The 24152-nt window shown below is 42.1% G+C and overlaps 2 protein-coding genes across 3 annotated transcripts in view; one reads left to right on the top strand and one right to left on the bottom strand.

The window, feature by feature from the left end:
* Window positions 1-5120: 5120 nt before the first annotated feature.
* Window positions 5121-22028, bottom strand: LOC122202742 (ATPase PAAT-like). Of its 2 annotated transcripts, XM_042909239.1 has the most exons (6): window positions 21638-22028; window positions 20842-21048; window positions 19755-19827; window positions 17000-17206; window positions 11960-12414; window positions 5121-6489 (listed from the first exon to the last, which is right to left on the bottom strand). In XM_042909239.1, exons 1-6 carry the CDS (start codon window positions 21799-21801, stop codon window positions 6255-6257), a joined length of 1341 nt encoding a protein of 446 aa, XP_042765173.1. In that variant the 5' UTR covers window positions 21802-22028; the 3' UTR covers window positions 5121-6254. The 2 variants fall into 2 exon arrangements, with proteins under 2 accessions (XP_042765173.1, XP_042765174.1); XM_042909240.1 differs by lacking the exon at window positions 5121-6489 and having other exon boundaries at window positions 12200-12283.
* The window catches only part of LOC122202744 (protein FAM24A-like), a 15713-nt gene continuing 13518 nt past the window's right edge, over window positions 21958-24152 (top strand). The window contains exon 1 of the mRNA XM_042909242.1: window positions 21958-22211. Coding sequence (XP_042765176.1) covers window positions 21971-22211 — 241 coding nt within the window. The 5' untranslated portion in view covers window positions 21958-21970. The remainder of the gene's footprint in view (window positions 22212-24152) is intronic.

Raw genomic sequence — 24152 nt, 5'->3', positions numbered from 1 at the left:
AATCACCTGTAGGACCAAGAAACAGAGAAGTAACACCTGAATGAGAGAGGACCGTAAACTGATGCTATCAGCAAGATGAATCACATGTTGGAGTTATCCAAAAAGGATTTAAAGCAGACATCATAAAAAAGCTTCAACAATCAGTAACGAATCTTCTTGAAACAATCAAAATATAGAAATCTCATCAAAGAAATGGAAGTTATAACAAAAGAACTAGGTAGAAATTACAGAACTGAAATGTACATTAACAGAAATTCAAAAAAAAAAAAAGCAAAAAGCCTCACTGAATCGACTCACTAGCAGACGGAGATGCCAGGACCAAATCAGTGAACTTAGGACAGAGCAAGAAATGTACCCGGTCTGAACAAAAATTTGACAAAACCTCAGGGACTTGGGGGGCCATGACAAAAGATCCAAAATTTATGTCATCAGGGTCTCAGAAGGAGAGGAGAAAGGATGGGGCTGGGTTTCCAAAGAAATAATAGCTAAACACTTGTCAAATCTGGCAAAAGACACAGATTCAAGAAGCTGAGAAAAGTCCAAACAGGATAAAGTCAAGAAAATCCATGGCGAGACACATTGTAATTAAACTTACAAAAACTAAAGACAGAGAAACAAACTTGAAAGCAGCGAGAGAGAAACAACACACTGCCTACAGGCGAACACACCAATTCAAACGATGGACTTCTCATCTGTAACCTCAGAAGCCAGACAGATGTAGCACATGACATTTCTCAAGCACTGAATGAGAAGAACTTCAAATTCTATACCCAGCAAAACTACCCTTAAGGAATGGACAGGGGGTAGGAAAGATGTTCTCAGATGAAGAAAAAGAATTTGTTCCAAACAGATCTACCCCTTAAAGAACGCTTAAGAGAAAAATAAAGTGAAAATCAATGAGCAAGTGATGGGGATGGAGAGGAGTAATTTAGGGAGGATCATCAAGAAAGGCCTTTCTGAGGAGGCGATATTTCAGGAGAGGCCTGGAAAAAGGGAGAGGGCAAGCTGAGGAAGTGCATTCCAGGCAAAGAAAATACTGAGGACAGACTCCTGAGACTGTAATGGGTTTGGTGTGCTCAAGGAACAAGACAAAGGCTGTTGGGGTAGAGTGGGATGCGTGCAGGGGAGTGGCAGGAGGAGACCAGTCGGAAAGATTAGCCAAGGATACAATTTGGTCGGGGTTTAAAGCCCTAGTGAAAAGCCTAGACTTTTGCCAGTTATAGAACATTTTTGCAGTGTGTCGGGGTTTTAGGAAGGAACCCATGTAAGCTGGCTACAGAGCCTGTGAACCATTGACATAGACCAATGGTTCTCAAAATGAGCGGGCTTCCATGCCAGCTGGAGGGCTTCAGGAAATGCAATGGATAGCCCCACCCTCAGAGTTTCTGATTCAGTATGAAGTGGGGTCCAAGAATCTGCATTTTAGGTAAGTTCCAAGGTAATGCTTGATGCTGTGGTTTCCTGAACTAGACTTGAGAACCACTGCTCAACATGATTGTGACTTCCCTTATGCACTTAAGACATGATATAGAAGAGGGACTTCAAAATTGCCCGAATAGTAATGATATTAAGAACCATGTGGGGGCGCCTGGGTGGCTCAGTCGGTTAAGCGGCCGACTTCGGCTCAGGTCACGATCTCGCAGTCCGTGAGTTTGAGCCCCGCGTCGGGCTCTGTGCTGACAGCTCAGAGCCTGGAGCCTGTTTCAGATTCTGTGTCTCCCTCTCTCTCTGCCCCTCCCCTGTTCATGCTGTCTCTCTCTGTCTCAAAAATAAATAAACGTTAAAAAAAAAAAATTAAAAAAAAAAAAAAAAGAACCATGTGTGTCGGGGCACCTGGGTGGCTCAGTAGGTTAAGCGTCCAACTTTGGCTTAGGTCAAGATCTCACAGTTCATGGGTTTGAGCCCCGCGCTGCGCTCTGTGCTGACAGCTCGGAGCCTGGCGCCTGCTTCAGATTCTGTGTCTCCCTCTCTCTCTGCCCCTCCCCTGCTTGCACTCTCTCTCTCTCAAAATAAATAAACATTAACACACACACACACACACACACACACACACACACGTCATTCTTACTGTTTAAGAAGACAAAAAGAGAACACGGTAGAGAAAGGGAAAGAAGAATTTAACATTTGCCATATAACATCTTCTATATACCAGGGGCGTCATGTTCAGAATATTATAAACCTTATCCCATAGCATGAAGGAGGCTGTGAGATCTCCCCTTTTACGGAAGAGAAAACAGGTCAAGAAAAAGGCAGAATCACTCATCCAATGTTACACAGCAGGTGAGGGACTAAGGTGGAAGGAGACTTCAGATCTGTTCACCCTGGTGTATTTTCCTCTAAGCCATCTTGAAAATATGTCTTCGAAGGGCATTTGGAGAAACACTGTCAAAATGGTAGAAAACCATGTAAAAGATGCTACGTTTGCTTTACCTTGACAGAGGTGGCCATTAAAGAAGAGCTGTTCCTTTTCACAGCCTTGGATTTCAAATGTCAAAGGGAATCAGCTCGAAGTAGGAAGATCCCACCCCACAATCCACACGGGCCTGGGGAACAGGAGAGGTGGATTCCAGGCCCACCTTCCTCCCTTGACTTGTCAAAATTGTTGGCAAAGCCATTCAGCTCCCTGGACCCATTTCAAGACAGTGGGCGCTGTGTGGTTTGACAATGGTGGCGGTGGCGGCAGCTGCTAGGCTTTGAGACGTTCCAACGTAAACAGACACATCACGCGTTGTAACTTGCGATAACGTAAGCAGTCGGTCCCTCTGCTGGTGGCTCATCTCCAGCTACACGTGTACTCTCTTCACAGTTTTCATCCCCATGGAAAGTGTGAAAGTGAAAACATTAACATTTTTGATGGAAACTCTACCAACAGGTCTCTGCTAGGGAAAGTCTGCAGGAAAAATAACTACGCTCCATTTGAGTCATTTCATGGTTCAGAAATTCTGACTCTCAAGAAGTCAAAGTTGCCTGAATCTTGCCCTACTTCTCTTCTGGAACCCCTGGTTCTCATTTAGGCATAAACTTTCAGGAGCATCTCCTAGATACACAAGGCTAACACAGACACCTGCCCTGGGTGTTTGAAATCGTGAGTCTGTTTCTTCAGAGACAGCCATTCATTAAAGCAGGGGTTCTCTGACTCGTGTGCATAAAAATCACCCGGAGAGCTTGTGAAATCTAATTCCTGGGCCCCACCACAGATTCTGGTTCACTGGTTCTGGCATGGAGCCCATGACTTTGCCTTTCTAACCAGCTCCCACGCGAGGCAGATGGACGGGGCTGATCGGACGGCTACGTGTTGAGGTGTACTGTGTGACAGACCGAAGCAGACTCTCCAGGTTCAGCTGTTTCATAATGACCCTGAGATCCTTTGAAATGCCTACTCCTCCCTGCAATGCCATTTCAGTCCTTGAAATGTCTGCTCCTCCCTCCGGTCTCATTCATAAGATCTGCGTTGGGACTGGAGAAACTTCAAGTTTGACAGCTTCCCCAAGCGATTCTGATGAAGACTGGAGAGCAAATGATGAGAAATACAGACCTAATTTCTTAGGCAGTCAGATGTTACGTGGTTCTGCATTCCAGCACCCAGATTCCGCTGCAACCCAAAGCAGAATGCCAAGAAACTCTGCAAGTGGGTTCAGGAGCAAAGCTCCACTCTGGTTTGCTCTCCGAGGCCCAGAGTTGAGTAGGTCACCCTCCTCGTAAACTGCTGAATCCTTGGTGTGGGCGGATCTCCAGAGTGGAGCAGTCGGGGCTCTCCGAAGCCAGACCCGGGCCACCTTTTCGGGCCTTACCTCTAGCCACTACCTGACCTGCATCCTCGGCTTCAGCCGGCCTACACCATTTTGCACCCCCCTAAAAGGAGCCTTCGGTGTTGGCTGTCTGCGTTTCACTTGTCCGGCTGCTTGCTTACTTACTGGGGAGGGGAGGGGAGGGACCGAGGGTGTCTTCACGAAGGCTGCATCCGAGCTGAGCTGTGAACCACAGTGTAGGGTAGGGAGAGGCGGGAAGCAGGGGAGGAGGGCTCCCGTCTGCTGGCACCAACAGTCTGAGGAGCCACGGGAGGGAAGGACAGTGGGGAACAGTAGGTCAGGCGGAGGTGGCTGATGAGGCTGGAAAGCTAGGCTGGAGCCAAGTGAGGAGGAGCCTCAAACACTTGACTCTGCGGCCACACCTGAAGATGAGTGACAGGGCCGCAGCCCTGCACCGAAAAGACTGACAATCCAGTGATACGGGATGGAGACCTCAACGCACCCCCATGGGGAGGAGGGAGATAGAAAAACACTCTAAGTGGTAAAAATGTGCAAATGAAAAGACATAACCCTCACCTCGATTTAATTTCTTGATCACCACACATCCCCTGCAGCTACTTTAAACCGCAGCAGGCCTGTGAAGGTGCGTTTGCTCGCTCTGACTTCGCACATTTGGCTTTTACAGGTGGAGAAAAGTTACAAGGAGAAAAAGACTTCACAGAGACTTTGTAAATACTATGTATGGTCTCCTGCTTCTGTTGAGCAAATTCTGGCAGTATTTTCTTAGGAAATAACAATAAAGCAATTATTACAGAAAAACATACTCATGTACAGCAATTTACAAATATAAGAAAATCAGTATCTGTGAATATCTAATATATATATATATATATATATATATATATATATATATATATATATAGTGTAGCTTAGGCCTTCATTAACATGGAAAAACTAAGAAATGGAAAATCAGGAATTAAAGCTCTTCTAAATTACTTCTAGTACCATAATCATGAATATTGTATTATTGGAATCATTTTATAAGACATACTTGGTGTTCTAGTTGTAACTCTATTGAGATTTCCCAGCCAAAGAACAGACCGAAACTATCAGAAGCTGCCTAATCGTTAAGGAAAGGGTTTGGCTTTAAGTGACACACCCTTCTCCCAAGGGCAGGAAGAAATGCTGTTTGGGGCGCCTGGGTGGCTTAGTTGGTTAAGCCTCTGACTTCAGCTCAGGTCATGATCTCACGGTTCATGAGTTCGAGCCCCGCATCGGGCTCTGCTGACAGCTCAGAGCCTGGAGCCTGCTTCAGATTCTGTGTCTCCCTCTGTCTCTGCTCCTCCTCTGCTCTCTCTGTCTCTCAAAAATTAATAAACATTGAAAGAAATTTTTCTTCAAGAAATGCTGTTTAATGGCTACATATGTGGTGATTAAATTAGGAAAAGCCTGATAGAAGTGGTACAGAGACCTCCTGTCACTGAGGTCAGAGTGAGTCGTACATGAACACTGTATTGGTTCTCACTATTTAAACAACTAAATTCACCAAAACGTTAAATGAGTATAAAACATCTTTTTCACGTAGAACAAATATTAGATGAAATGAAACTATTTCTATTTACTCAAGACAGTTTCCAGAGTAGACGCATTTATTTTTTAGATGCAAATATACCACCCCTCAAGACATATGAAATCATTGTCATTTCTGAAAATTAAGTCTGCCAGAGAGAACCGCGAGCTCCTTGATTCATAGGCCTTAATCCTTCTGTGAGAGCCTCAGTGCTTCACGCTGGAAACATATCAGAGAAGGGCTCTGGAAAGAAGAACCACTATCAGCTCAGAAAAGAAGAGTTCCTTATGCTTTCTGGGTTTAGTGAGATCAAACTCGTTTTCCACCAAACGCTAACCTAAAGTAATAATCTTAACAAAGGCCAGTTCTGATTTTTCTCTCCTATCCACATAGAGCTCCAACATGACAGAATGCAAAATTAATGGCCCCATGTAAATTAATGTTGCAGAAACATCACATCTAATTTTTTATCTGAAATAAACAATATAAAATGTAATTATGTGATTGAAACTAAAGGTTGTGATTCTTAAGTACTCAGTTTTAGAAAAAGAAAAATATATCAAATACTGTATTTTTTTCACACCCATAAAACATAAGGTTTTGGTATAAATTAAAACAGCACTTAAATCCAACACATATACAATACAGACTCATGAATTGCAATAGAAATCCTTAAAAAGCTTAAACGCTTAAAAAAGTAAATAAAAGTAAACAATAAAAATACTGCAAATAATTTATAATCCTATCGTGTTGTTAAATCTTAGCGCACAGTACTGGATTCACAGTAACACGTGGAGCTAAAATGAACACTGAGGTCACCGTGCGTAACATGGTGATCCTCAAATGCCATTAAATACTTGCCTCGAACTTGTGGGGTTTTGGCTTTCTAATAAATACGTAATAAATATCTGTGGCGCACGGTCCGTGTCGAGCGCTTATCTTTCTCCGTTTGAAAGTCTTTCCCCAGAGTCCCACTGTCGGAGGGCCATCCCGGCGGGTGGGGGGCAGGGACTCTGCAGCACGTCCATTAACAAAGCCATCTTTGTATCTATGTGCTTCTGCAGTTTATGCATCCGCTGATCAATGTAGTCCACAAGCTTCTTTTCCATCAGTTCCATATTTTTAGTAAGGACCTTTTCCAAGTAGGAGCACACAGGCTGCTCTTCCGTGCTACAAATAAATTAAAACACACACACACACACACAATATAACAATGATTCCTGATGTCATCACAAAAGCAACCAAACTCTACTAAAACAAGCAGCCGACACACATGGCCGAAATCTGCCTCCATAGCTGTGCTGTCTTCGTACAACATATTTCCAGGTTCCAAAAATACTCATGGAACAGGAAACCATGACCCTGAGTGCCCAAAGTATTCTGAATCTTTAATTCTTTAACCATCTAAGCATACAATTGAAATGAGAATATAAAAATGAAGAGAATTTCTACCCTCAAAGAACAAGTCTTTACAAAGGCTCTGATTTTAAGCTCCAAATCAGAACAGATACCGTCCGATTTTTTAAGCTCTTCACATGTCTTCTAAGAACTTCCCTAAACAACCCTACAATTTAAAGTTGTGCCTTTTGTCACCATCTAAGTACCAGAAAGTTCTTTTCTAACCTAATGCGAAAACATGTAGAAATGAAATGTACTGGACTGGGCAAACAGAAATAAAAATAGTAAAAAGCACTCCAGTTCCTCAAGTTCATAACCAACGAACACTTCAGAGTGTGGTCCACAAAACCCTGGGGTCGCCATGACTTTTTCAGCTTCCATGAAGTCGCAAGTATTTTTATCCTACTACTAAGATGTCATCTGAACTTTTCATCCTCAGATCCTCATGAAGGTACAGTGACATTTTCCAGAGGCCACATAAGGTATAATGTCACTGCTCTGATAATCAACACAAGTTGTGGTTGTGTATTCTTCTGTTTCTTAGACTTTCCTAAGGTAGTAAGCTTAGGGTATAAATATTTTTTTCAGAGATTAACTCAGTTTGCTCTTGGTACCTCTATGGTCTTACTAGCTATTGATGATATATACTATAATGCAACATACAGGAGAATGCGACCAAAAAAACTAACATTGATTTTATAAATTTAAAATAGTACCATCGTTATGAAACCTTTTTAGAAAATATATTTTTCACAAAAATTGTTATATTACCATAGAATGGGCTTATTATTTTTAAACAAATGAATTTTTTATATATTCTACATAAATAAAGGTTCTTTACAGCCCTCAATATTTCAAAGCGTAAAGACCAAAAAGTTTGAGAACACCACTCTAGAATATAGGAGGGGGTTTTTTAAACTGTGTTTTGTTTTGTTTTGTTTTTTTCCAAATAACTATAGATTTCACAGGAAGTTGTAAAGACACTGCCCTTCACCCACTGGTCCCAATGGTTACATCTCACCTAACAATGGCAGAATACAAAACCAGAAAACTCATGCTGGCACAGTGCACGTGAATGCCGTTCTATCACGTGTACACACATTGTCGTGAACACCAGCACAGTCAAGATGCACAACTATTCCTTAACTAATGATCACCGACCGTCAGGCTGCTCCCTATTGTCACCTCCACTCCCCTCAGCCCCTCCATCGCCAACACCTGACAACCACCAATGTGGTCTCCACGTCTAAAATCTTATTTCGGAAATGCCATATAGATGTAATCATACAGCGCGTGGCCTCTTGAGATTCTCTTGTCACTCAGCGTAATGTCCCCAGGAACCACCTAAGCTGTTACGTGTGTCAGTGGTTTGTTCCTTTTTATTGACTAGCAGCCTGTGATATGGATATGTCACAGTTTAACTGTTCATCTATTTTAAGACATTTTGCTTGTTTCCAGTTTTTGGCTATTACCTAGAAATAAAGCTTCCATGAACTGTGCATAGGTTTTTGTGTGGACGTAAGTTTCCATTTCTCTAGGAATAATGCTCAGGAGTAGGATTGCTGGGTCATGTAGTAACTGTTGTTTCCTTTTCAAGAAACTGCTACAGTATTTTTTATAGTGGCTGCGCATTTTTACCCCCACTGGCAATGTAGAAGATCCAGTTTCTCCACATCCTCATCTGCATTTGGTATTGTTACCATTTACTGTGTTTATTTTAGCTTTGGAGTAACCGTGTAGCGGCATCTTGCTGTGGTTCTAATATTCATTTTCCTAGTAGCCACAAAGTCAATGATGATCATCTTTTCACCTGCTATTTGACATGTGTATCCTTTCTAGGAAAATGGCTCTATGTCTGTTGCCCACCTTCTGATTGAAGTTTTTCTAATGTGAGTTTTGACAGCTATTTATTAAATATAAGTCATCTGTTAAACTTGTAATTCGCAAACATTTTCTCCCAGTCTGTAATTTGTATTTTATCCACTTATCTGGGTCTTTTATGGGCAGAATTTTTAAATTTTGATGGGATTCAAGAGATCAAAGTTTCCATGACTGTGATCTTGGTGTCATCTAAGGAGTCTTTCCCTGGTCTTAGGTCCCCAAGCTTTTCTCTTATATATTAAGAAAGTTTTATACCTTTATGTTTTGCTTTTATGTCCACGGTAATTTTCGTATAAGGCATTTAGGTCATGGTTCACTTTTTGCCCTTTGGATATCCCATTGCTCTCGCACCGCGTTAAAAAAAAAAAAAAACAAAAAACTATGCTTTTTCCACTGAATGGCTGTTGCACCTTTGTCAAAAATCAGTCAGCCATAATTGTTTAGGGGTACTTCTGTGTGCTCTATTCATTTTTTTTACTTGAAAACAAGAGAGAGAGCGAGAGGGAGAGAGGGGCAGAAGGAATGAGGGAGATGGAGAGAGAGGAGATAGGGGTGGGGGGAGAGGGAGGGAGGAGGGAGGGAGGGGGGAGGGAGGAGGGAGAGGGGGAAGAGAGGGGGAGGGGGGAGGGAGAGGGAGGGGGAGAGAGAGGGAGGGAGGGAGGGAGGGAGGGGGAGGGGGAGGGGGAGAGAGAGAGAGAGAGAGAGAGAGAGAGAGAGAGAGAGAGAGAGAGAATGAATGAATGAATGAATCCCAAGCAGGCTCCATGCTCAGTGCAGGGTCTGACAAAGGGCTCAATCCCTCGAATGGTGAGTTCATGACCTGAGCCAATATTAAGAGTTGGACGGGCATTTAACCAAATGAGCCGCCCAGGTGCCCTGTATTTTCACATTTTAGAATACTCTTGTCTACATTTATAAAAAATGTTTTTGAATTTTGGAAGGAATGCCATTAAACCTACAGATCAATTTGGGGAAAACGGACATTGTTACTATTTTGAGTCTTCAAATTCATGAACATGTATGTCTCTCCATTTATTCTGGTCTTCTCTCTTTCATCACCTATCTTGTAATTTTCAGTCTATAGATCCTACACGTTTTGCTACATTTTTGTTTTTGCAATTATTTTTCATAGATTTATATATTTTACATGTATTTACATGTATTTTTATGTATCTCATTTTCTCTGGAGCATCTAATTTTATCTCAGAGCACACTGGCTTCATAAAATGAGTTGAGAGGTCTTACATTCTCTTTTTTTGGGAAGTGTTTAAATTGGGTTCTGTAAAGGTTTGGTAGAATTCTCCAGTGAAACCACTTGGGCCTAAATATTTCTTTTATGTTAGTTTTCAAATTGTGAATTCAGAACTTTCAGTGGTTATAGGACTATTCTGTTTATTTCATCTTAGTTGAGTTTGGTAGTGTGTGTTTTTTTGAGGAATTAATCCATTTCTTCCAAACTGTTAAAGTTATGAGCATTAAGTTACTAGCAATATTCCTTTCTTTAAAAAGTTTATTTATTTTGAGAGAAAGAGCGTGTGCACGCACGTGTGAGGGGCAGAGAGGGAGAGCGAGAATCCCATTGTGGTGCTCGACCTCATGAACTGCGAGATTACAACCTGAGCCAAGATCAAGAGTCGGATGCTCAACTGAGTCACCCAGGTGCCCCATTCCCTTTTTAAAATGGACTTAGAATGTGTAGTGACATCTCCAGTTACATTCTTTATATGGGCGATTTATATCTTCTATCTTTGCCTGTATTGCTAGCCAGTCTTACTAAAATGTTGTCAATTTCATTGAATTTCTTCATGGATTTTCTTTACTGTTTCCCTGTTTTCAATCTCATTGATTTCCACTCCTTGTCATTCATCTTCTTTCTGTTTGCTTTAGGTTTATGTTGCTAGGCTTCTAAATTACAAATTCAACTTCTTGCATGGTTATGTAGGACCATTCTGATTATTTCATGTTTGTTGAGTTGTACTTTTGTGTTATTGAGACCTCTCCTCTCTTCTAATGTAAGCATTAGTGCTATCAATATTCTACTCAACACTTCTTTAGTAGCTGCATTCCACGGTTTGATCTACTGTATTTTCATTCATCTCCAAGTATTTTAAAATTTCTAATGGGATTTCCTTTTTGAACCATAGAATATTTAGAAATGTGTTGCTGAATTTCTAAGTGTTTGGACCATTTTGCTGCTGTTGTTGTCTTTGTTACTGATTTCTAGTTGGTTTCATTTATGGTCAGAGAATACACTTTGTGTGATTTCAATGGTTTTAAAATTGGGTAGGCTTACTTTATAACTCAAGAAATAATCTTTGTGATTCTTCCATTGGTACTTGAAAAGAATGTGTATTCTGATACTGTTGGTGGAGCCTTCTATATGTCAATTAGATCTTGTTGGCTGGTATGTAATTCTTTAGTTCCAAACTATTCCAACTGCCTCACCATCAGAGGAAAACTCTAAATTAAGGGAGATACAACTGTGGCAAAGTGGGTAAGCCAAAACTATGACCTGAGTCCTGAATTCCTGAATGACAAACTACACTTATGTAAAGGATAGGGAACATACTAAATTCTTCTCTTTTTTTACTTTTTTTTTAATGTTTATTTTATTTTTGAGAGAGAGACAGAGTGTCGGGGGGGGGGGGAGGGACAGAGAGAGAGGGAGACAGAATCTGAAGCAGGCTGGGCTCTGAGCTATCAGCACAGAGCCCAATGCAGGGCTTCAACTCACGGACTGTGAGATCATGACCTGAGCCAAAGTCAGATGCTTATTAACCAACTGAGCCACCCAGGTGCCCCAGGAACATACTAAATCCTTAACCATTGCTAATCAAACCTGTGCTGCTAAAATATGAGATTATAAGATCAGGGGATAAGAGCCGGTATACTACAAATAATTATTATCCAAATATATATAGTTTTGATTATTCCAAAATTAGCCCAGGTCAAACATGATCTACAAAGAAAATCTATTATAACGACATGCTTAACATACCGAGCTCAAGAACAGAAAAAGCATAAATAAATAAAAACACAATGTAAAGCTTATGAGTCTACAACTGCTTGGTACTCATACAAACAACTTTCTACTCCAACCTCTCTGAGGTTATAATCCTTCCACAAAATCCCTGAGAAGTGCTCAAAACCTCCACTTTCAGGCACTTCTTTCAAAGCAACCAATTCTACTTTGTATAATAGTTATTCCTTGTAAGTGTGTTAATGGTAAAATGTGGAAGCTCCTAAAATTATCTTTGGAAACACATTTTTAGGCAGTGTGCACGGAAAAAGTCTGTTTCCCTTCAGGCCATTCACACACCTACCTAATCTAAACCACATTTGTCTCAAAATAAATACTTACGCAACACCAGCAATGTCTTCACCAGCCTTAGGGACGGTTTCCTGCCACTTGGTGTTACGTCCCACGCGGAGATGGCTAACTTGACTACATAAACTCTGGAGAAAAGGCAGCAAGTCAGAGTTAGGTATGTTCGAGTTGTCACTTGCTTTCTTTGGTAGGAGAGAAGAAACTGCATTTTTGAGGTCATTCTCAAGAAGAACATGGCTCGGTGACACAGTTTTATACTCTTGGAGGCTCGTAGCCTTTCCGCCACCGGGTGGCTGCAGACTTTGATCGGTGCAAGCTTTCAAGTCTTCAGTCACGTTTCCAGAGGTCAAGCCGGTTCTGAAAGGAAAAGGCGTGGACGGGGACTTGTCTAAGGCCCCCGAAGTAGATGATGACTGCAGGTCAATCCCACGTCTGTAGCCAGGATTTCCCAAAACCGACTGAAGCTGCTCGCCAATGGGAATACGATTCTGAGCAAGGTAAAGAAATACACGTCTCTGTTAACAGTCATGACAGCTAACTTTGGGGGTAATGACTGTGAGGCAGGCGACGTGCATTCTTTCATTTGACCCTCAAAACGTCCACACGAAGCAGGCTACGATTACTACCCCCATACTGGGTGGAGGAGACCCAGGCTAAAGGTCACTTGTCTACCGTAACACAATTAGTTAAGTGGCAGAACCGGGGCATGAACCTGGGCCACCTAACTCCACAGTCCAGGCTTTTAATGATTTCTCTGTAGTTTTTCCCTAAAGGAAATATTAAATATTAGCATGTTTGGTAAAACTTCATTAACATTCACGTCTCCACTACAAAGTCCTCCTTAATTTATGGCGATAAAATATACTACTCAACTGAGTCACAATAATTGATAATTTTCTTAGAGTTAAATATTCCCCTACTTTCCACATATCGTAAACTACTCATTTTTACTTAGCCATGTCTTTTGCAATGAGTTTTTCATGGAGGCCACACAGTCACTTAAAATTAAATGTACTACATACTTTTGTGACCTTTTCAATGAATAAAATGAGCTACCTTTGGCTGTGTTTCTTTTCAGAATTTCCAGGAGAATAAGAGTTCTGTTTTGTGGCCTTAATCAACTGCTCATGCAGTATTATTTCCTGAGAAGATTCTGGTTTACTTTGAAGGGAAGGCTATCATATCTCTGCTATGCTCTTCAATTTTTCCACAGGAGGAAAACATAACTAAGTGTTAAGACATAAGGCTCTATCCTAAAATCAAAACAATAGAACTGTATGATAGGTTCTTATCAGGATATATCGACCCATAGTTCCTGCTGTTTAAGAGTTTGTGAGAGAAGGACATCTGGGTGGGTCTGACTCCTGATTAAGTGTCTGACTCCTGATTTTGGCTAAGGTCATGATCTCACATTTTGTGGGTTCAAGCCCTGTGTCAGGCTCTACACTGAGTGCTGACAGTGCAGAGCCTGCTTGGGATTTTCTCTCTCCTCTCTCTCTGCCCCTCGCTCCCCTTGTCTCTCTCAAAAATAAACAAATACACATTAAAAAAAAAAAAAGAAGGAGGGGCACCTGAATGGTTCAGTCGGTTGAGTCCAACTTTGGCTCAGGTCATGATCTCACAGTTCATGGGTTCGAGCCCCGCATCGGGTTCTGTGCCAACAGCTCAGATGGAGCCTGGAGGCTGCTTTGATTCTGTGTCTCCCTCTCTCTCTGCCCTCCCCGGCTTGTGCTCTGTTTCTGTCTCTCAAAAATAACCGTTAAAAAAAATTTTTTTTTAAGTCCAATGTAAATGTATTCGCTACGCAAATTTTCATTTTCTGTTATTTCTTAATATTCGGATCATAAGAAAATCATTGCTTTTTAGTCATTTTTTTCCCTCAGATCAGGGCTCTTTGGGTGATTTTTTTTCTCTGTATGAAGTATCAAGATATTCACGGGTAAGTCTATATGTCACTAGAGTAAATGAACAAACCTCAGGTGACTGGTGGCTGTTCTACTTCTCTGTTTTTTTAATGTTTATTTATTTATTTCGAGAGAGAGAGAGAGAGAGGGCTCGTGTGTGAGCAGGGGAGGGGCAGAGAGAGAGAAGGAGAGAGAGGGTGAGAGAGGGAGAGAGAATCCCAAGCAGGCTCCACACTCTCAGCGCAGAGCCCTACTTGGGGCTCAAACTCACGAACTGTGAGATCATGACCTGAGCCAAAATCCAAGAGCCAGATGCTTAACTGACTGAGCCACCCAAGCGCCCCTTCTTCTACTTCTTTTTATGTCAGTTTGTTCAATTCTTATTTTTACTTGTCCTATCATATATTATTTTGAAGTCACATTAAGTCCTTTTGAAAGTGAACAGCTAAATACATATTAAATAATCTAAAGAACTCACTCTACCAAAATAATTCCACTTTGAAGAATCTACCCTAAGGAGATATTGGAACAATTTACAAAAATAGACATTCAAATTCCTTCTATGTGTTGCTACTCATGCTACCAAAAAAACAAAACAAAACAAAACAAAAACAAAAACAAAACTAAAAAGCTTAAAATATTCATGAATCAACGACTGGTTACATTGGTTACATACCACAGAATATCCATAAAATCACAGAGATATTGCTTTATTGCTTAATAAGAGGCCCATGATATCCTGTTAAATGGAAAATTTTACTGAGCAACATGTACAGTATAAAAGCATTTACATAAAATTGTGCCCGTATACTTACACATGAATATATAAAGAGCTATGTATATGTGTGGGTATATGTAATTTCATCCACATGCGTGTGTATACACACACGGATTTCTGAAAAATAGTTTTCTCTCTCTGTATGTTGTAGGACTTATAAAAGTATGAATTTTCTATAACTTTTATATTATAAAAACCTCCAAGATGTATCACTTTTCATACTCAGAAAAAAATAAAATTATAAAGTCATTTTTATTTTAAAGGGGAAAAAGTCCCATAATATAAATCCTGAACAATTTAATGTTTTCTCTAAGAAAATGGGGCATAGCCTTTCATTCAGGTAACTTTAAACAACCGCTGTATGTTAGGTACTTTGATATAGAAGTCCTACTTGGTTACTCTAAATTACTAGAGCAAAAAACAAATCAAAGCTAGTATATCTGAACTTCAAATACAAGAAAATAAGGAATAACTTTAACATTTACTGTGATAAAACAAAAGTCTGTATTGTCACATCAGACCTACATGACTCGTGAGTGTTAACCTTTAACAAAGCTTTCAAGGAAACAAGCAATCCCCAAGGCACGGGTGAAGCAGGGGGAGGTCTAGGATTCTGACACAGCACCCCACGTCCTTTCTTTCCCCTTCGGGACAGGCCCAGGCCCAGTCCAAATTGACACATGAAGGCTGTAAACAGTGTGTGGCTGACCACTTTCGTAGCAGGCATGAAACATCCCCATTTTATGCTCGGATAATCACATGGTTCATGTGGCATTTTCCAAGAAGCCATGCCTTAGATTCCAGAGATTTCTGGTTTGTTAACAATAATCAGTCCTAGACAATCAGGATCCACTCCACAAATACGGATTCTCCCACATTAGGGTGTTGAAAAGGCGATTGAACGGGACCATCTTCCTTCCCCAGGGTGTCCCCCCAAACTTCCTCACATGAAGCGGTGGGAGGAAAGCCAGTTACCACGCAGTGTCTATAGTATTAACCCGTGAGTGGTGACTGGGACAGTTTATGTCGAGTTTCTACATGCACAGAACACTCTAGAGGCTACACACCAAACTGTTATCAGCAGTTACCTCTGGGGAACGGGATGATAGCTAGGAAAACACTTTGACGTTTTACTCAATAACCTTCTGCACGGATTCAAATTCATGGCAAAGAAAACGAGTACAACTTAAGGAATAAGACCTTAAGATTGAAAGACATGTACCTCTCTCCAAAATAAATGAACTAGTCATATTTAATCATTCATCTCTTCTATTTACAAAATCTTTTGCTTTTGAAAGCTTTTTAACCATCTTCAGCGTTTCTCCACAGAATCTTTGCACTGAAAGAGTTACTCTCCAACCACAGTGTGCATAAAATTAACATAGCATACTTGTTTAAAATACTGATTCCTGGATCCCACTCTGGGAGACTTAGTAGGTGGAAAAGTGTGGCCAGGATATGCATTTTGTTTTTGTTTTTGTTTTTGTTTTTGTTTTTTTTAAACATTTTATTTTATATTTTTTTTAATTTTTTTTTTTTTAATGTTTATTTATTTTTGAGACAGAGACAGAGCATGAATGGGGGAGGGTCAGAGAGAGGGAGACACAGAATCTGAAACAGGCTCTAGGCTCTGAGCTGTCAGCACAGAGCCCGATGCGGGGCTCGAACTCACGGACCGTGAGATCATGACCTGAGCCGAAGTCGGACGCTTAACCGACTGAGCCACCCAGGCGCCCCAGGATATGCATTTTGTAAACACTGGAAAGGATTATGATATAGGCGTTCTGTGGATCATACTTAAAAGACACACTATTCCTAAACCCTTTCAAATAGTAGTCTCAGGAGCTTGACAAGTTCTTCCATTATTCTCAATATTCCTTTACACAACTCTCCTCCAATTTCCTCTTTATCTCTATGCTTGAGAAAAACTTTCTAAATTGCTCAAAATAGTGCCTTATCTACCAACAAGGTGCTAAATGAATAAATTCATGAAAGACTGTGAGGGTCTGTAGTAAGGTATTTTGTAGGAGGGAAAGTCTACAAAAATGCTATTTTACAAACGCAAAGAAAAGATTTAAGTCAATACGTGTCCTTATAAAAAGCCGTCACTCCGAAGTTAAACAAAAACATTTTTTTTTACATTTATTTATTTTTGAGAGCAGAGACAGAACGTGAGCAGGGGAGGAGCGGAGAAAAAAGGAAACACAGATTCTGAAGTAGGCTCCAGGCTCTGAGCAAGCTGTCAGCACAAAGCCCAAAGCGGGGCTCGAACCCATGAACCGTGAGATCATGACTTGAGCTAAAGTCAGATGCTCAACCGACTTGAGCCACCCAGGTGCCCGGATCACTCAAATTTTTAAGAGTCCCTGGACAGGATCCATTTCTACCTACCTGCTGCTGAAATCTAACCACATCCATCAGTTGCTGAGCTCCAGGTGACAGCTTTGACCCCATGGACGCCATGATAGTCTGGACCCTCCGGAGGTCTATCCTTGATCCTAGAGCAGGAGAGCTTGTTGCGGAACTGGCTGAAACCCGCCTCATGTGTACCACAACTTTACTGACGAACACACACTGCTTTTCACCAAAGGAGAGCAACTGTTACAAAACAAAGACGTTCCAGAAAATAATATTAAAAACAATCATCATTTAAAGTTACTCTTTACTTAAGAGTGAAGCATTCAAGAATCAAAAAATTAAATACATTTTCATTTTTACATTTTCTCTAGCATAGTCATAGAAAAAAATTCAAATTTATCATGAGGCTCAGAAGTATTTAAATAAAAAAGCCCTTTCAAACTAACAGACGACACATAAAATAGCAAATGGGGATGGGAAACATAAAATAACATTTACTCAGTTTTTTAAGGGATTAAAAATAAACTGTACCAATCTGAGAACTTAACATACTGCAACTTGCAATGTAAATATAAATATTTAAAGCAAAATAAGGCTGTCTAGAGCCCGTGCTACGTTGCTTCTGAAATACTAAATGTAAGTCAGTACTTTAGAAGTTAGAACTGTAAGGGAATGTCAAGATGATCTAATATATAGCTTGATAACTTACATATTTAAAAAATGAGTGCAGGGTGATTTTCTAACTTGTCAAAGGACACCCAGGTAGTAAAGGTCAGAACTTTGGACGTAGCTCTGCCAGCTTTTACCCCAGTAGTTTTCCCAACGCTTCATGCTGCCTCATTTTGTCCATGTTCCTGAACCAAAAGACATTTTATGTGTGATATGCACAACAAAGTAGCAAAGTGGAAAGGGACTAGGATTTAGAATCAGACAGAACTGGGTTCAATGACGACTCTACTTAGAGCCTGTGTGATCCTGGGAAAAGGCAAAAACCTGAAATCAGGAGTAAAATGAGGGAGGGTAATAACGATTTCACATAGTTGTTCTGAGAAGTACGTGTTAAAATTTCCAGTACTGACCACACTGATTAAGGGCTCAAAACTGTGCACCAGTAGCTATTATTTTTATTTTAATTTGCATATGTTATTGCCCTGGAAGAAGTCCTCATAAGATCCCCCTAAATGAAACAGGTCCTTGCACTCCCTCCTACTTTCACAGAACAGTCACAAAACATTCTCCTTCAGAGACACACAAGCCCATGTATCACACAAAGACACAGGTGAACACAAATCCACGATCAAAAAACTCAGTGCGACACGAAAGATCGGACTGTCATCAACAACTAAATAAACATCTCATCAAATTTATACATCTACATTCCAACCTCCATGTGATCTCTTTCATGCTTTTTGATTCCCAAGTCTTCCTCACTATTGAATGTAGGACATATTTTGCACACTTTTGGACACGTCTTGGCCACTATACTATTAGCAATATGAGGGTTTTGCTCCAATTTATTTTATTTCCGTTAATTCCTAAATGCTTAGTATAGGATCTGGTATCAAATGGCACTCTAATTGTTGAATGAATGAATCGCTTTATTTAAAAGACTTTAGAAGTTACTAGCGTTTGCTCCTAAAACAACATCTTGGAATATTAACAACTTGGAAGGTCAGTTCTGTAACCTTCTCTAAGTAATAATAAGCACAGAGATAAAATACTTTTGAGGTTTTTTTTTTTAATGTTTATTATTTTTGAGAGAGAGACAGAGACAGAGAGCAAGCAGGGGAGGGACAGAGAGAGGGAGACACATTATTGGAAGCAGGCTCCAGGCTCTGAGCTGCCAGCACAGAGCCCGACACAGGGCTCAAACTCACTGAGAGTCATGACCTGAGTGGAAATCGAATGCTTAACTCACTGAGCCACCCACACACCCCAAGATAAAATATTTTAAAGATAAAAATAACTCAACGATTTACTGTCTTTAGTCTCCTTGTATAACCTACAAAGTAGGTCCAAACAGGTGAGGAAACTTGACCAAGGCTGTTTTGTTAGCAACAAAGCTCATTTCATAGTCAGGGCTTCTGATTTCCAGCTAAGTACTCTTTCCCTAGACTCTAATGACCTCATTAAAGTTCACTGTAACAATATTTTTCCTGCTAAAGACACCAGTCCAAATTTCTTGAACTCTGTACTGCCTTTGTCTGGAACTTCTCTGTGTTCTCTTTGGATGTTTTGGGACAAAAACTGTCACTTTCTTTGCACCTAAGTTCTACATAAAAATAAAAAATGTACTTAAACTCAGTTTTCCAAGGCTTAAAGCTAAAAGTACGATACCATTATATTAATAATAGCACATGACATAGTATTGCCATAGCTAGTAAATGTTGATTTATTTTAAAAGAAGAATGTTGATAATTTTAAAGTTCATTTATTTATTTTGAGAGAAAGAGAGTGCAAGCAGGGGAAGGGCAGGGCGGGGGTGGGGCAGAGAGAGTTCCAAGCAAGCTCTGTATTGTTCAGTGCAGAGCTTGATGTGGAGTTCAACTCATGACCCGTGAGATCACGACCTAAGCTGAGGTCAGAAGCTTAACCAACTGAGCCACTAAGGTGCCCTGAATTTTGGTAATTTCTTAGAGAAGAATTTCTTCTTCCATGTTTAGTATTTCTCAACTAAAACCAGGGACCACATTGGACTTACCACATTAGTGAGCTATCAGAAAATAAGTTTATGTAGTACAAAAACAACTGTAGTTTTCAAATTAGTTATAATTTAGTGACTACTTACCTTTATTTTACAAGCATGTGTGGAGAACTCCAATTTTAGATATTTTTTGTACAAAATAATCTTTTCACCTTCACTAAAAATAAAAAAGAAATGAATTTTAAAAATTTTCACTCATTACCACTTTTAACAGTTACGTTTAAAAATGAAGGTTTCCAGGACAATACATAAATCCTGAAATTCAGTTTTCCTGGTAAGACATAAAGAACTGTAGGTTAATACTGAGTTGCACTGGATGAAAAGACTACATCTGTCACTTACTACCTATATAAGATAATTAAAAAAGATAACAAATGTATAATCATGTAGCACAGAGCATATTTTAAAGCTCAATAAACATACCCATTATTTCCAACATTATGTGGTATAATAAAACCGTTCATAGCTTGAATTTTATTAAAGAAAGATTAGGACAGAATCTTTTTAAGAATTCGGAAAAAAAATCAAAAGTATAATAACACATTCAATATACTTGTATGGCACAGTCTGGGGTTTGTGCACTATTTGTAATGGGCTTCCAAATGTGTTCAAAGTTCCAGCCTAATTAATTTTTGGAAAACAGACCATTCTGAGTTAAGGAGACAAGAAACATTTATCACAACTTCAATTCTAATCAAAGTCCTCCACTAACTAGCTATGATGTTCTACCAACTTATCTGCCTTCTGTTAGCTCCCAATTTCCACATTTATAAAAACTCCTGAGGGGCCCCTGGGTGGCTCACTTGGTTGAGCCAGACTCTTGGTTCTGTCTCAGGTCATGATCCCAGGGTCATGCGATTGAGCCCCGAATGGGGCTCTACCCTGAGTGTGGAGTCTGCTTAAGATTCTGACTCTCTCTCCTCTTCTGCCCCTCTCCCCCACTCACACTCATTCGCTCTCTCCAAAATTAAAAAAAAAAAAAAACACACAAAAAACTGGGCTCATGTACACGCCAAGATTCCTAGCGCCTAAACTTCTATTCCTGCTGGTATGTTTTTATCTTCTCTCCCTTAGTGCTGGCCTCAATGTCAGAGAATCAGTAAATACCACAAACGCTGGGGAAAAACAACACTGCTTGGGGGGAACACTTCTGCATGAACAAGTTACAAACCTGTTATCCAGATCACTACAAACATTCTTGCCCCTACTGGTTCCACAGTACTCCTCTCCTAAGTATACTTCCATATTTCTTGCGGAACTTAAAACGCCAATAGAAACGATTTCTTCACCTCCGTTAGGGTCACATCTCAGGTAAAGGAAGCAGGGGTTTTCATCTTGGTCACTGTTGAGGCTTCTTTTCAAAATCACCAGATCTTGGCTGAAAAGAATTGTTCAAACTATCACACAGTGCACCTGTCCGAACGCTGCTCGCGACCCTCCTATTGGGCCACCAGGACTTCTAACTCACTCCCATTTACCACGGCGGTCCCCGCACCCTCCCAAGCACCCAACAAACGCTCAAGACAGAGTCACAAGGAGATGGGCACGCCACCCACCGGGGTTTTCCCCTCTACTTTCTCCTCGGCTGTGGACTCAAGCCTCTGCAGTCCTTCTCCTTCAACATAAAAAGTTCCCTGGGCACCTACTGTGCGCACAAGAGTGGGAAGCAGAATGCAATAAAAGGCAAACGCGGCTCTTTCTCATAAAGAAGCTGATGGGGATTCTCGACAGTTCGTTTTTCTAACGCCCCCTCGGGTCGACAACAGAGAGGCCTCGGTCGGTTCGCCTGGGGGAGGGAGGCGGACCCCGGGGGCGACCCGGCGGAGATGCGGGGCCCCCGCAGTCGGGTCCTTCCCGCACCCCGGGCCCCCCACCCTCTCTCCGCTCGGCCCCGCCTCCCCTCCCGGCTCCCCCAGGAGCGCGACCATCCCGGCGCCGCGGCCCGGGTCCCCGCCGGCCCTGCTCACCCCGGGTCAGGCGGCGCCAGCAGCTGCTCCCAGTCCAAGTCCGGGGCGCCGACACCAGCCCGGGTGAGATGGAGACTCCGGGCCAGGGCTCCGCAGGCAGCATCCCAGGAAGAGGCCAGCATCGGGCGGCGAGTCACTCCCGCCTCCTCGGCCCGGGTGTCCATGCTGCAGCCGCCAGCCGAGGCCAAGCCCGGAACCTCTCTTCCACCGCTTGCGTTTCCGCCAGAGCAGACGGAGGTGAAAAAGCACAGCGCCTTCCGGCTCGGCAGGCTTCAATTCCAAGCCCAGCCTCTCCTTGTCCAGTGGGGAAAGAACCAGGTCCCGGAGACGCGCATGCGCGCGCCAGCCAGCTTCAGCAACGCGGTTCCAAACCTGCCGGGGAAGAGCTCAAGGACGGAGCATGCGCTCCGACGGCCCCTCGGCCTACGAAAGGAGCTGTGCGCAGGCGCGGGGCGAGACTGGCGGGAACGCAGGGGGATTTTTCGACGTTGGTCCGAGGAAGTAGCAGGCGGTGTGGACGACGGTTGTCTGGCCGCCCGGGAGGGTTGGTCCTTCGAGGAGAGTCCATCGTCAGGTAGGAGTGGTGCCGTCGCTGCAGGCGACCTGGAGGCCCTGCTGCCGACCTCGCTGTGCCTGCGGTGGACGCCGTGGCCTTCCCGCCGACCGCAGACCCTGGGCGGTGGGTCGGGCCGTGCAGTTGGGGTTTCTTTGACCCCCCCCCCCGCGGTCCCCCAGCACGTCGTCCCAGCGGGCGGCGGGTGCGTGGATGCCGGCAGCTTGGCTTTAGCAGGCGGAGGGTTGCACGGTGTCACCGGACTGCAGTGCAGCCGGGGCGCCGGCCGGACGTCGCCCTGTCGGTGCGCCGCTGGCGCCAGGGCGGGACGGCGGCGGGGTGACCTGGCGCCTTCCAGCCTCGGCGCTGGAGGGGAGGTGTGGAAAGCGGCCAGAGGGGCGGCGGTGGCTGTGAGCAGAAACCTGTCCCGAGCGGAAGCGGGACCCCAGTGCTGGTGGAGTGACATCTGAGCTGGGACTTGAAGGACCTTTAAGCTTTGATTCCGGGGAGAAAGGAGCTGATGGAACTTTCTAGTTGCCCCATGGGATAGGAAGGTAACTGGGGCCTCTCTGCTCCGTCGTGTCAACCTTACCTTGTAAAAGAACTGGAGAATTAGATTCAAATAAAATTGGAATGTCAGCATTCTTCGTAGTTGGGCTGTCAGCCATGTATTTATGGTGGCATTCAGTCCGGAAAGTAGAAATCTTATTCTGCGCCATATTAATTTTGTTTTAGGACTCCATGTTCTGAGTTTTTTGTTTCAGTGCAAAATAATTTTTTGTTTTTCTTGAGTTCTTGAGTTATGTTAGAATATGTGCCCAGTGAGAATACGGATTTCCCTCATGCGCGCAAGTGGAGTGTTCTTGTAAAAACAAAACAAAACAAAAAAACAAAAAAACCTTTGCCTTCACAGAAATGGCCGGAAGGGAAGAGCATCCCCAGGTTTCCAAAAGTTCTAGTTTTTCCACTTTTCTTTCGCAAAGGCCTCCATTAGTGCCTGTTTTTGATGACCGAAAGAAATGTGAAGAGGTTATTTGCTGTTAGGAAAATAAGACCTTGCTGTGTTAATGTAGGGCTTTCATAAAAGCTAGGTGGTGTCGTGGGAATTTTGGGAAAGCAGGGGATACTTGTACAATACCCTTTTCATTCTTTTTATCTGTGGAGTGGTGTTAGAAAAATTGGAGTGTAATTTTTTGTGAGTAATCTGTTATCCAGAGCGTATATTAGAAGGATTTACCAAGATTGAAAGAGAAACCCCACCGAGGGATCTGATATGTACAGCAATCAGAAAGTTAAAAGTTCTTAATTGTAAGTGTCCTAGTTTTCATGTTTGTAAAGATGAATCTAGACTGATTCTAAGGTGTCTAAACAGTTTTGTGTGTGTGTGTTTTCTTCCCCCTCCCATGTCCGGCTTCCTATGGTCATAAGTTAACATTGATCCATGGTAGCCTATTTGGACAGTCCCCAAAGGAAAATACTCTTTTTCAGAGTTCAAGTTAATGAATAAGATCAATATTACCAACTGGGTGTTGACTTACATAAAACTGAAAGCTGTAGGTCAGAAAACTATAGAGTTATGTGGTCCTTCCCTTTCTTTCATTCCCATATATACAATAAACCACAAAGTCTTGATTTCTTTTTCTTTCTTTTTCTTTCTTTCTTTCTCTTTCTTTCTTTCTTTCTTTCTTTTTCTTTCATTCTTTCTTTCACTCTTGCTTGCTTGCTTTTTTAAAAGAAAAACCTTCCTGCCTTTTTCCACCTCTGCCTCTTCCGTTCTCAAGCACTTTCATTTGAATAATCCCCAGAGTTTGTTCACTGGTCATTAGCTTTCATTTTCATCTTCTCCATTTCATTCTTTGCACTGTCCTCTGATTGTCCTGCTCCTGAGTCACCATCGTCTTTGTTCATTAGCTTAGCATATAAAGCCTTTCATACTCTTGTCTCCTGCCTGCATTCTGGTCT

The sequence above is a fragment of the Panthera leo genome, chromosome D2 (assembly GCF_018350215.1).
Source record: "Panthera leo isolate Ple1 chromosome D2, P.leo_Ple1_pat1.1, whole genome shotgun sequence".
Classification (NCBI taxonomy): domain Eukaryota; kingdom Metazoa; phylum Chordata; class Mammalia; order Carnivora; family Felidae; genus Panthera; species Panthera leo.
Note: the sequence above shows the minus strand (reverse complement) of the source record. Positions and strands in the feature narration are given on the sequence as shown.